Source organism: Fopius arisanus, unplaced genomic scaffold (genome assembly GCF_000806365.1).
Source record: "Fopius arisanus strain USDA-PBARC FA_bdor unplaced genomic scaffold, ASM80636v1 scaffold00026, whole genome shotgun sequence".
In the NCBI taxonomy this organism is placed as follows: Eukaryota; Metazoa; Arthropoda; class Insecta; order Hymenoptera; family Braconidae; genus Fopius; species Fopius arisanus.
The window spans coordinates 1294808-1306388 of record NW_011887765.1 but is presented as its reverse complement, the minus strand read 5'-3'; the positions used below and the strand labels follow the sequence as shown (position 1 = coordinate 1306388).

The 11581-nt window shown below is 39.5% G+C and overlaps 3 protein-coding genes and 1 long non-coding RNA gene across 7 annotated transcripts; 2 read left to right on the top strand and 2 right to left on the bottom strand.

Annotated features, from left to right (window-relative positions):
- Nucleotides 1-35: 35 nt before the first annotated feature.
- LOC105265009 (thioredoxin domain-containing protein 9-like) lies at nt 36-549 on the bottom strand. Its single transcript, XM_011302273.1, has 2 exons — nt 260-549; nt 36-188 (listed from the first exon to the last, which is right to left on the bottom strand). Exons 1-2 carry the CDS (start codon nt 377-379, stop codon nt 54-56), a joined length of 255 nt encoding a protein of 84 aa, XP_011300575.1. The 5' UTR covers nt 380-549; the 3' UTR covers nt 36-53.
- Nucleotides 550-1097: 548 nt separating this feature from the next.
- Nucleotides 1098-7137, top strand: BtbVII (BTB-protein-VII). Of its 3 annotated transcripts, none has more exons than XM_011302264.1 (5): nt 1100-1631; nt 1850-2579; nt 2676-2808; nt 5836-6353; nt 6421-7137. In XM_011302264.1, the coding sequence occupies exons 2-5, from the start codon at nt 1914-1916 to the stop codon at nt 6697-6699; spliced, it is 1596 nt and encodes a 531-aa protein (XP_011300566.1). In that variant the 5' UTR covers nt 1100-1631; nt 1850-1913; the 3' UTR covers nt 6700-7137. The 3 variants fall into 3 exon arrangements, with proteins under 3 accessions (XP_011300567.1, XP_011300566.1, XP_011300565.1); XM_011302263.1 differs by having other exon boundaries at nt 1101-1631; nt 1888-2579; XM_011302265.1 differs by lacking the exons at nt 5836-6353; nt 6421-7137 and adding an exon at nt 3841-5644 and having other exon boundaries at nt 1098-1631; nt 1888-2579.
- Nucleotides 7088-11476, bottom strand: UGP (UDP-glucose pyrophosphorylase). Of its 2 annotated transcripts, none has more exons than XM_011302266.1 (2): nt 11364-11476; nt 7088-9019 (listed from the first exon to the last, which is right to left on the bottom strand). In XM_011302266.1, exons 1-2 carry the CDS (start codon nt 11385-11387, stop codon nt 7517-7519), a joined length of 1527 nt encoding a protein of 508 aa, XP_011300568.1. In that variant the 5' UTR covers nt 11388-11476; the 3' UTR covers nt 7088-7516. The 2 variants fall into 2 exon arrangements, with proteins under 2 accessions (XP_011300568.1, XP_011300569.1); XM_011302267.1 differs by lacking the exon at nt 11364-11476 and adding an exon at nt 9545-9668.
- Nucleotides 9798-11357, top strand: LOC105265004 (uncharacterized). The gene is made up of 4 exons (XR_892034.1): nt 9798-10486; nt 10556-10653; nt 10729-11082; nt 11170-11357. It is a non-coding gene; the product is annotated as an uncharacterized lncRNA (long non-coding RNA).
- Nucleotides 11477-11581: the final 105 nt, after the last annotated feature.

Below are 11581 nucleotides of genomic sequence, written 5' to 3'. Positions count from 1 at the left end.
AAATCAATGAAAAAAATTATGGTCCTTACAGCAACCAACCACGCCTGTTTCTGCTAATGTACTTTCTTCATCTCCTGTAACCTCTTCTTCCTCAGCTTTTCAATATCATCAATATCTAGGTTCTCCAGAGATTCACTCTCTCCATCTAATTGGCACTCCACCTGTTTCGTCGCCTCCAAGATCTTATGCTGAATAATTCCTTCCATTTGAAGCTTCAAAGTCTCGAATCCCAACATTCGTCATCGAGTAAATAATTCACCTGTTTTATGTCATTGTCAATTTCCTCGAATCTTCCATCGTCGTTCAATATTTCTTCCAAGTCATTGTTGCTGAGATGATTTAACATCGACAATGTAGCTAGAATATCCTGACTGTACATTTCTAATTTTTATTATGACTATTTTAAATATGTACACAGAAATTTAATTTTCGTCAGCTGATGACATCGACCACAACAATGAGCACTTGTGTTATTGAAAATAATATAAGGTATGATACAAGCAGGTATTGCCAATCCAAAATCGGGGGACAATTTCTCTCAGGCGGCACGAGACAGCGCGGCGGTCACTATCATCTTCCCCTCATCTCCATGTCATCCCCACTCTGCAGCTGTTCGGCACTGGTGGGACTATTTAAAAAATGATAATTGCAAATACCAGGAAAAAATGTGAAATATATTTTAAAAAATCAGAAAATGGAGGAAAAGAATGACAGCAAAAATTATTGTTATTTACTGTTTTATTTAATTTCCTTCTATGGAAATTAAATTTTTTCCTTTTTTTCCCATTCATCCCCATTTCCCATCCATTGACTTAGTGGATTAGGCCTACAGGGGATACCACGTTAAAAAAAAACGCGTCAAGGACTCTACCTCTTGGGTGGCGTGGAAAGAGTTTCACTTAAATTACTTTTTTTTTCATGTCAATTTGAAAGAAAAAAAATCAAACGACTCGACTAGCATTCAAATCTAAACGCCAGAAATCGCTGAATTGTGGGGACGAAACGCACATATTTTGGTGTCGTAGTGATGTACTATAATGCCGGTGGAGTCACCCAAACCGAACTCGAAAGGTAAATCAGGCATCTACCTGATCCAGCAGAAGGGGTTGTTAATTCTCAAGAGTGGCAAACGTTCTCCAAAAGCCGACCCCCGCCTGGTGTATTGATCATCCCCAATTTATGAATATCCCAGTTTGACATTAACCAATAAGTCCCCTCTCCCCCTCCTCGTTGCACCAACAACCGAAAACAATTATCAGTGTTACAACTAATCCAGGGGACATCCGCTATCGAGTATCGAATGAATTATCATTACATTTGCGACGCAGTAGAGCCACATTCTATCGCTCTTCTTATGACGTCACTCTCCGGGAGTTACACAAGCGTCATCGGCCAGTCTACCTGATAAATTTAGCAAACAACCGAGAAAACAGCAAGCAAAAAATCCGATAATAACATAATCGACGGCCAATTGTCTCCAGTGAATCCAACGACTCGTTTCCACCAGTGAATTTCACCACAAGTTATTCCATCGAGAAAAGCCATTTGCAAAAATCATTTTGCATTTCCATTTTATTCTATGAAAAATATGTGAAAAGCCGCCAATTGTTGTCTTCATTCAGGAAGAAAAGGTAAAGTATGAATCACCCAATTATTATTTGCCTCATGTTTTGTTTCTTTTTGTTTTGGGGGGAAAGTGGAGAAAGCGGGGAAATTCGCCTCTGGAGGGAGAGATTGAAAAGTGAGGGTTATTTGCAATTTGAGAGCAATCGTTGGGATTTTTTATTTTATAATGATAATTTGTTTTTTTTTAATTCAGTTACGTCAAGTATTTGTTGTAAATTTTCAGGTTGAATTGATTTTCAATCGAATATTTTTGTGTTGAAGAGCCCACTGGGGAATTGAGTGATAAAATGTCGATGCAACAGTTCTGCCTTCGTTGGAACAATCACCAGCCAAATTTCATATCCGTATTCTCGACTCTGTTGAGTAATGAGACACTGGTTGATGTGACACTTGCTGCTGAGGGGAGACACTTGCAAGCACACAAAGTCGTGCTGTCAGCGTGCAGCACGTATTTTCAATCGTTGTTCACGGTTAATCCATGTCAGCATCCCATTGTCATTCTGAAGGATGTGAAGTTCTCGGATCTCAAAATTATGGTGGATTTTATGTACTACGGGGAGGTGAATGTTTCTCAGGATCAATTGCCATCAATTATTAAGACTGCAGAGAGTTTAAAGATCAAAGGTCTAGCCGAGATGCATACAGCGTCATTAACGAAGTGGCCAAGTGGTAGTTCAGAGCCGAGTGATGGAAATCGGGGTGAATCGTGCTCACCGAGTCCATCACCCATGTCACCATCGTACAGGAGGAAGAGATTGAGGAAGACGTCGACAGGCTCCACGTCTGGCTCTGGTGATAAGCAAGAGGAGGTCAACGAGATAACTCTTGTTGCCACTAATATTGTCAAACCAGAGCCACTGATTATGACGCAGGAAAGTGGTGAGAGCTTGAGACGTCCTATTAACACCAGCACTGAGTCACAAGGGAGCATCGACGAAGATCAAATATCAATCGTGAGTGTGAATTATTTTCACTGGGATTGAAAAATCTTGTCCAGTTGATTAATTCATTAATTTATTCATCCATTCGTTCATTCGCCTCTTTTTCAGATGAGCAACATGGAGAGCAGTTCAGCAACAACCCCAGCACAAAGTGAGGGCTCAATGCAGGACGTGAGTCAGCAATCAGGTACAAACGTTGGACAGAGTTCACTATCAGCCGGACAGGCATCAGCCCATCAAGGTAGAAAATTTTTATCTCATTTGTTTTATTCATTTTATGTAGAAATCCCAATAAACGACAGCCAAATAAGTCATTGAAATTCAATGAACGTCGTTATTACATCCAGTCGCGCAGTTAATGTACAAACAGGGATGAAAAAAATTGATAGAAGAATTTTTTATTGGAGGAATTCCAGTTCGACGTGAAGTTATTGAATTAAATTTTGCATATCTGTTAAATATCGAGTGATATAACAAATTTTAGAGTTATCAATTATTGTTGTAACTAGTATAAATTTAATTGCCAAATTTCTCAGATAAATAAATTCTTTCTGTTAATTTTTTCATGCGTGAATTCCCGTGTCACATCCTCACCCTGGAATTCCCCGAATTCTGTACCTCGTGCGATTATCAACTAGTCGATTAGTTTCCCGCATGTCTCCGACAATTTCATTTGTGTAATATATGCTGGCACAGATGCGTTCAAGTATGTTGCACATCGGAATCAGCAGACGTTTGACATGAAAATAGAGCGATTCGATAAAATGTAAAATTCAAATTAAAAAAATCCTGGAAAAATCACATTGCGCTGGCACACAGATACATAGCACACCTGAATATCGAGTGATCGTGAATCATCGAGTGTCTATGTGTGCTTTCCCTCCAGCCATAATCATTCCACTGAGAGAAAAAAAAATATTGTCAATCCTCTAAACAATTCATCGAAGCCATTCACGATTCAAAAAATTCGAAATTCCCCCAATCTCCCCTCGAACAATATCAATGAAAATAATTGATCTGTGCTTGATTATGTATCTGTGCCATGCCATATTCTTATCATTTCCGTTTTGAGAGTCAGGAGAAACTCGAGATTTACTCTCGCTGAAAGCAAATGACCAATAAAAAAAACTCAAGAATGTTTAAAAAAAACTGAAATAAAATAAAAACCTCGAAACCAAAGCTGAAAACACTGAGAAATCCTAAACTTTAACTGTAACAAAAATAAAACAAGAAGAATAGAAAAAGAGAAAAATTGAATTGGTCTGTTCCACAGGATTGCAATGGACAATCATGGAGCACACGTATCCACGTTTCGCTCTATCCTCGTGTCAAACGAATCTGTCGATCCAAGCATCATCAGCATTCACGACCCCCGAAATAACGGCATCATCGAGCATCAACGATCAGTACCCTGGTACAAATGCACCAGGATCGAGTTGTGCTTTAACGAATTACACGAGTCCAACGCACGGAGGTCTGCAGCCATCGTCTGGTGGCCCATCGCCATCAGGCCAATGTTCAAATACATGTCAGAGTCCCTGTGCCAGTCCCCAGGCAACAGTCAAGAGAAAGAGATCAACGAATCCACAGGCTGATGAGAATTTTATCAGAGCACTTGATGCTGTGCGTTATGGTGGCATTGGTTTCTGCAAAGCTGCCAGGATGTTTGGTGTCAACAACAGAACACTCTGGCTCGAGTACAAGAAGAGGGGATATCCGAATAATCGACCGAGTCTCAAGTCAAGGGTCAAGCAGGAAGCACCAACGTCACCACCACCTGCACCACCTTCACAGCCTGTCAACTCTCAGAGTCCAACCCCAATGGGCCCTCCAAACACACCTCACAGCACTCACAATACTCTCAATACTCATACTATGCTCACAGCACACAGCCCTCACATGCTCAGCAGTTACGTCGACACCAGGCATAATGATTACTCATTACCCAACACCAACATGCCCATCAATCTGCATGGGGTTAATTACAATGCCATGTGAAATGATGCGTTTTCTTATGTGTACAAATAGGACGAGCTCTCGGGGGACAGTGGAGGGTAATCAGTTTTTTTTTTTGATTTTTGTGACTCGTTCGCCACTCAAGGGGAAATTTTTCCAAAAATCGACTATTGCCATTCCACTGACTCCGGGGATTTTCTCGATTGAAAACTTGTAGATTTCATTCACTCGTTCCTTCTCATTATTTTATTTTCGTTCGGTGGATATTGAGGAAATGACCTTCGTCGAAATTGATAGGAAATTCTTGGATGAAAAATTCTGGGATTTTATCCCTTTTCATCCCTTTTTATCCATCGATTTTAATTTGATTTTTTTTTTTCAATTCATGATTTCTACTCCTCCACTAAAAATAAAACCGGTGTCACGGTGAAGTGGTTAAAAAAATGAATGCAATAAATAAATTCAATGCATTTGTCTTTTTTTACTGCTTTACTATCGAGTTCTCTTCAGTTTTCTTTCTTTCGTGCTTAAACGTAGGTGATAGGATCCGTAGGTGTATAAAAATGATGGAATTCTGTAAATAATTTCTCCTGGTGATTTAATTTAATGTCAGCTGTAATTCACTATTCCACATGTCGTACGCTGGAGTATTTCATACTGTGTATTGTTTACCAGTTTTCGTACGTTGATAAATTCGACTTTTTAAAAAAAAAGAAAATGCGCCTACTGTAAGTAGCAATGTTGAGTCGACATTGATTTTTTAGAGGCCACACGATCAAGAATTGACTGAGTTCACTCGAAGGTCGATCGTTACTCTATATAATAATTAAATACAATAATTCTAATGAACAAGTATTACAGGAAGAGGTATTAAACGAAAGAGACATGAATAACTGATTTAGGAGATTCCGTTCATTTCATTTACCTGTCACTATTGTTCCTGAGTATTGATCAGTGAATTGATCATCGAAAATGACAATTCCCTGATCAACGACGTTCAATAATGCTGACAATAAATAATCGTGATTAGTCGCACCTCTTGAATTCAGTTGCGTAATTATTTATTAATTGTAATGGCAGTTTATATTTAATAAAAATTAAGAAAATCATGAAACTCACTACATTTTATGCATCAAATATTTTCATTCCCAAGGTCCTCTCATTTTTACTAGACGCATTAAGAGTTCAATTTAAAAATTCAACAATAATTTTAATAGATTTTTTAAAATAAATACTCAGACAGAGTCTCCAGAGTCTTCTCCAGAGAGTTGACAATAAATAATGATTCCAGACTTTGAATTGATTCTTGCAGCTTACCAGGGCAAAGTAGGAATAAAGAGGAGTCGACTATTGCTGATGCGTCAGCAGCCCCGAGTGAAGAAGGACCTGGAGCCAGGACACCCATCCCCTGACAGTGAGCCAGGATCACCTAGGATCGTCCAGTCTCCTCACCCAGTCACTCCAATCCTGAATCTTCCAACGTCGAATCCCCAAGACACCGAGCCCAATCCTTCCAATCAGAGCCTCCTGACCATGACAACGTGTACAAATCTTCTGACTGTTCCCCAGCCCTCATACCTGGTGAAACAGCACTCCCATCCTCTCCTCCCAAGTCAGCAGCAAGGATCATCAGGTAATTACAGTGGCTGGATGCAGAGACAGCACTCCAATCCAGAGTATCCTGGAAGGACGTCCAGCCCCAGCATCTCCGTCGATCCATTACCCAGGATCAAAATCGAGGGAGGACCTGGGGATGGCAAGGACGGCAGCCCGTCCACTGGCTTGAGGATCATTCCTGCTGAGTTACTCAGGAGCTCGTCGACTCCACAGGTAATTCAAATATACCATCGGGATGGAATTGCATTTTTAATCATTGCCGAATCATTTGCCCCTGCAGATGGGAACGAGCTCAAGTTCGTCAGAGCATCGATCCAGGGAGGGCACCAGTGATCAGCGTCTGGGGCATTGCCCAGTTCAACGTCCTGGTCCAGCTCTCGGATGCAATCACTGTTGGAACACTGTTGATGCTCATGGTCGCACCCTCAGACGTAAAACCAAGTATCACTGTCCTGAGTGCCAGATAAATCTCTGCATTGTTCCCTGTTTTCAAGAATTTCATGAACGTCCACGCGACAATTCCATTGTTAAGACACTACCAAAAACTAGCTCAATCTAATGACTCTAGCGATGTGAATAAAATTTGCATATCACTGTGGCTAGAATCAAAAAGGAATATCCTGATGAGAGTGGAAAAAGCTGAGGCAAAATGGAATATCTAAATACGAAAGAAATGAAATTTTTCTTGTACAAAAGCCCAATGTCCACATTTTCTCAGCTTCATCTAGAGTTATGTGGAGAGGAACTGAATAATTCTTTTTTTATTTCAAACGATGAATGATAAATTTATTTTTCTCGTAAAGTTATTAATTTTCGTTTTATTTATTCGTACATTACAAAATATATTTATTGACGTTTAATTTTTACACGAGAGGGATAATGAATTTATAAGAGGTGAGGAGAGCCGTCCGAATTTTTTCAATAAATGTTAGCAGCACGTCAATACGAAATTCCACACAATTTTATTTTTACGACTGAGTATAACTTGAGTGCAGACTAGAACGAAAATAATATTTCAGACAGAAAAAAAAACATCTACAAGTTGATTAGGATAGGGACAGAGAACGGGGATAAAATTTTCCTAGAGCCCTCATGATTAAAAAACGAATCATATCACTTATTGATCTATTGAGAACGTCCAAGGAGACGATTCCTACGATAAAATATATTTTTCCAACTAAAACCATCGACTACCGCTGGATTAGTACTCCAATTTCCAATCTGAGGAGGATAATCGAGATAATCAAACTCCTGGTCTCACTAAATTCTTTCACGACCCCATATTCTCCTTCTAATTCATAATTAAATTAAAAAACCATTTCTAACTCCACAAGAATCATCTCCCTTGGACCCCCAAGAAATTTTCGAGATTTTCCTCAGTGATCCAGAATCCTGAGATTACCCGACACAATTTTATTTTCTAAAATCGTGCCAGAGGGTAAATCAATTCGGTCCCCATGATTAGCAATGATAATGACAGTTCCTCTGAGTGAGACATCCCTGCCAAAAGTGACATCCCCAGAGACAGTGAGATGATCTAGTTCACACAAATCAGGAATGGTGCTGAATCTCCTGAGGAACTCCTCAACCTTGGCAAAGTGATTGTCCCCAAGTTTGATAAGGGGAGTCCCCGGGAACATCCTCTGAGGACTCATGAGCAACGATCCATTCCTCAGAACATACAAATTGCTTTTAACGAGCATGAGATCAGAAGTCTTCTTGACAGGTAAAAATCTGCTGCGAGATACATGAATGCCAATGGACCTCTCGAAGGACTTCATGGCAGCTCCCACAGCGGTTTCCAGTTGAATAACATGAATTCCAGTATCAGAGACCTTAGGATTGACAATGATCTCCAAATCCAGGGTCTTCTCCTTGAGAATTCTCTCAATGGCACTGAACTTAACCCAGAGATTATTGGTATTGAAGAACTTGAATTTCTTAACGGATTTGAATTCGTCGACGTGCTCCTTGGGTACTTGTGCGATCTCGAGGAGTCGTAATTTATTATCGTACTGTATAAGAGTCCCTCCCTTGACATCGGCTCTTGTCTTGTCAGTGACTTCCATAACGAATTCGTGAGGCTCAGTGGTGGGGTTCAGCAGGAGCTTGAGAATTTTATGGTCAACAGTTGCCCCCAGGTTATCGATGTTGGATATGAAGCAGTATTGCCTGCCGTCCTTGATGAATTCATCGAGAAGTCCACAACGCTGGAGGCTCTCGTAGAAATCACCATGTCCTGGAGGATACCAGGCCTCGAGCTCCTCGTTGACGTCGCAGTTTCTCGCCACTGGCAGCAGTGACTCCTTGTTTATCCTCGGATGACAGCTCTGATTGAATGTCTTTATGATAACGTCGAAACCTTTGTATTTTCGGATTATTCGCTGAGTATCTGCGTCAGTGTTGAAGGAGTTCATCAGCACGAGAGGAACACTTGCTCCGTATGCCTTGTTCAGGTGCTCGATCTGCTGAACTGTTAAATCGAGAAATGTCAGATCATTGCGAACGACTATCGAGGATTTTGGACCGTGACATCCCATGCTGGTACCCAGGCCACCGTTCAGCTTCACCACCACCAGTTTGTTCAACATGTCGCGAATTTCCTCGTTCGTTGGCTCCTTCAGGGAGTCGTAATCCCTGATTGCGTCCTCTGGAAGCTTCTGGATCTGCTCCCATACCACTGAGGGGCCCGAGTCCTGCAGGAACCTCTGGAAGAGCTTCGTAAAACCCGCGAATTCGTCGTGGAATTCCTGGCGGAGGTGCGGTGGTGCTGTGTTCTCCAGCTTCTGCAGCTCTGCTGCGAGCTCATTCTCAGCGTCTCTTTTCGTTCTTTCTCGGAATGCCTGAGTGTCTGAGGGAGATCTGCTGTGCCCTCTTGACTGGAATTCAGAGGAATTTTGGGGGAACGGAAATTTAAATTAAAAAATTTAATTCTGGTGGGGAGTTTTTTAATTTATTCCTCAAATTTCAATGACAATCACTTCCCAGACTTTTGAGACATGATCTTTTTTTTATTTTTATGGAATAATCACATTGTAAAATCGGGTATTTTATTAATTCTTTGATGATTCGAATAGAAGATTAAATATGTGATTTAAAAATAAGGAAAAATAAAAAAAATTCTCGCCAAAATCGTAAAAAAATCCGCTAGAATCGAATAAAATCGACTAGAAAGCGGAATTTACGTCTAACATTTTTCCTACTTCAGGAATAAAGTCACATGATTCTCCAGTTACACAACTCTCAACAATAACAATCTGGAGAATTCTGGCGTCACGCTCTCGAATGATTTTAATAATCACGTAATTGCGAACATCTCTAGAATCTAAATAACTGAAAAATGTCAACTGTCAATTAAACTTCAATATCACTATTGAAAGTAATAACAGCTCCTGTTTACTCACGCGAAGTAAATACTCCATGTCTGAATGGCTCGATGGAAGGAAAACGACTGATTCAAAATTTAATCTAGAACTAGTTAACGGTGTGCAGCTGTTGAGACTCTGGACAGCTCTGATACAAGACCCATCCGAGGAGTCAATTGCGTTATGTATGAGTTTTGTTATCAGTAAATTCAGTATCAGAGTTTTTGAGGTCTCTTAAATTTTCCGAGCATAGATACGCGCCAAACGCCTCATCATTATTCAAACGGTAATTATTTACTGGATTAATACGTACATCGGGGATTATGATGTCATTGGGGAAGTGTTTGCCACGCGGAATATGCGGATCGGTGATGGATTTGTTTATTATTTATTGGTTTACCCGTTAAAAGAAATTTACTTTTGTGTTTCGTCACTTGACACGTTCTTTGTGTCAAGGTCTTATTATTTATCACCGGATTCAGCTCTGCAATTAAAATGTCGAACGGTCACGCTGACATCTGAGATTATTGCGATCTATTATTTCCGCGATCTGTCGGATTACGTGCAATCGATTTTTTTCAACCGATTTTTACTGCGGATTTATGGGAATATCTCAGTTGTAAAACTCGGGTATCACCTGGTCAGGAAGTATTTTTTATTTCTCGGAAAGAATTCTTCACCATTTTTTAAAAAGACACAGTGAAAAATGAAGAAATAAATATGAACTAACGTTTTCGGTTGTTTTAGGTATCTCTGTGGAAATATTTTGGATAGCTCTCTTCTCTTTCTTCTAGACTAGACATTGGCCTCTGACAACTGATAGAGAATTCACATAAACTCACTGATAACGATGGAGAAACGACAGTACGATAATTATATATTTTTAGATGACAGTTGTTCTAGGGGCTCTGCAGCTTGGGATATTTTTATCTCTACTTGAGCCACGAATTATACCCTGGACACTTGACGTTCATTGAAATGGTAATAACTCATTGAATTGGTGATGGAATTGAATAATTTTTTTCTATTACGAGAGATTCTCCTTAACAGACTGGACTTTCATTTTTCTATTGTGACTGAATATATAAAAAATAGATTACGAGATCCACTTGGCTGTGAATTCAGTCCTATTTTTATGATAGATTATGGTAACGATATTATATATTTTATTTTCAATTCTCATTGAATTTTTAACAAATATTCTAAGCATTTACTTATTTCAGGTGTTTTTCCTCTGGAGAAATATTTTTTCCTCAATTATTCTACGTCTCCTTTCTTTTTCCTTCAGGGAAAAAACTTTCAGAATAAACCCACGAATACCATTAAAAAATAATAATTCTCCAGAGGATGTACTGAGATAAGGAGAAATTCTGATAATTTTTTAAATTTTATCTACTCGAGGAAAGTGATAACGTCCTCCCTCAAGTCGAGATTGATTTTCTTAACGATCGACTAATCTAGTAAACTATTGATTTTGAGAAGAAATGGAACATGACTTTTTTCCTCGGGAATTTAATTTCCTACAAAAAATTCTTATGAGTTTTTCCTCGTTAGTCGACAGTTTTCGAAATAAACCGGTAATTAACCAAAATGTTGAATTGGACTCGTCTCGTGAGTGACGAATAGAGGTTAAATGGTTACTTATTAGAATATTTATGTTGTAGTAATTAGAGAGTCTTGAAATTCTTGTCTCGATGGGATTACATTTATCAATTGACCTTCTGATCCCCTAGAGCCCAGAGAAATAGACTTCGGAGTTGGAATTGATGTAATGAACGCTCTCGTCATTTTCTCGAGCAAGTGAAAACATGTTGACTCCAGAGGAATAATTACTCGAGAAGTAGTCAATAAAAATCACCTTTTTATCGTCGACAGTCAGCATTTTTCCTTGGATTGATCGCTAGGACTTGGGATCTCGTAAAACAGCTGTTCACACCTGTCTGGTCCTCACTAACTCGACCTCTAATTTTGGTGAAGGTCAGAGCATCTTTCGGCGCTGAAAAATTTTCTACTCATTTGGCACTCGAGTCTATTCTATTTTTAGAAATTTTCATCTATTTTCGAGGGGAGATGGGT

Bases quoted from the DNA above. Each gene is read 5' to 3' on its own strand.
- LOC105265009 (XM_011302273.1), bottom strand. From the start codon at position 379: ATGTACAGTCAGGATATTCTAGCTACATTGTCGATGTTAAATCATCTC. The intron at 189-259 runs GTGAATTATTTA...GGAATTATTCAG, and splicing joins TTGACAATGACATAAAACAG to CATAAGATCTTGGAGGCGAC.
- BtbVII (XM_011302264.1), top strand. From the start codon at position 1,914: ATGTCGATGCAACAGTTCTGCCTTCGTTGGAACAATCACCAGCCAAAT. The intron at 2,580-2,675 runs GTGAGTGTGAAT...CCTCTTTTTCAG, and splicing joins ACGAAGATCAAATATCAATC to ATGAGCAACATGGAGAGCAG. The intron at 6,354-6,420 runs GTAATTCAAATA...TTGCCCCTGCAG, and splicing joins GGAGCTCGTCGACTCCACAG to ATGGGAACGAGCTCAAGTTC.
- UGP (XM_011302266.1), bottom strand. From the start codon at position 11,387: ATGCTGACTGTCGACGATAAAAAG. The intron at 9,020-11,363 runs GTGATTTTTATT...TCTGAATTCCAG, and splicing joins TGACTGTCGACGATAAAAAG to TCAAGAGGGCACAGCAGATC.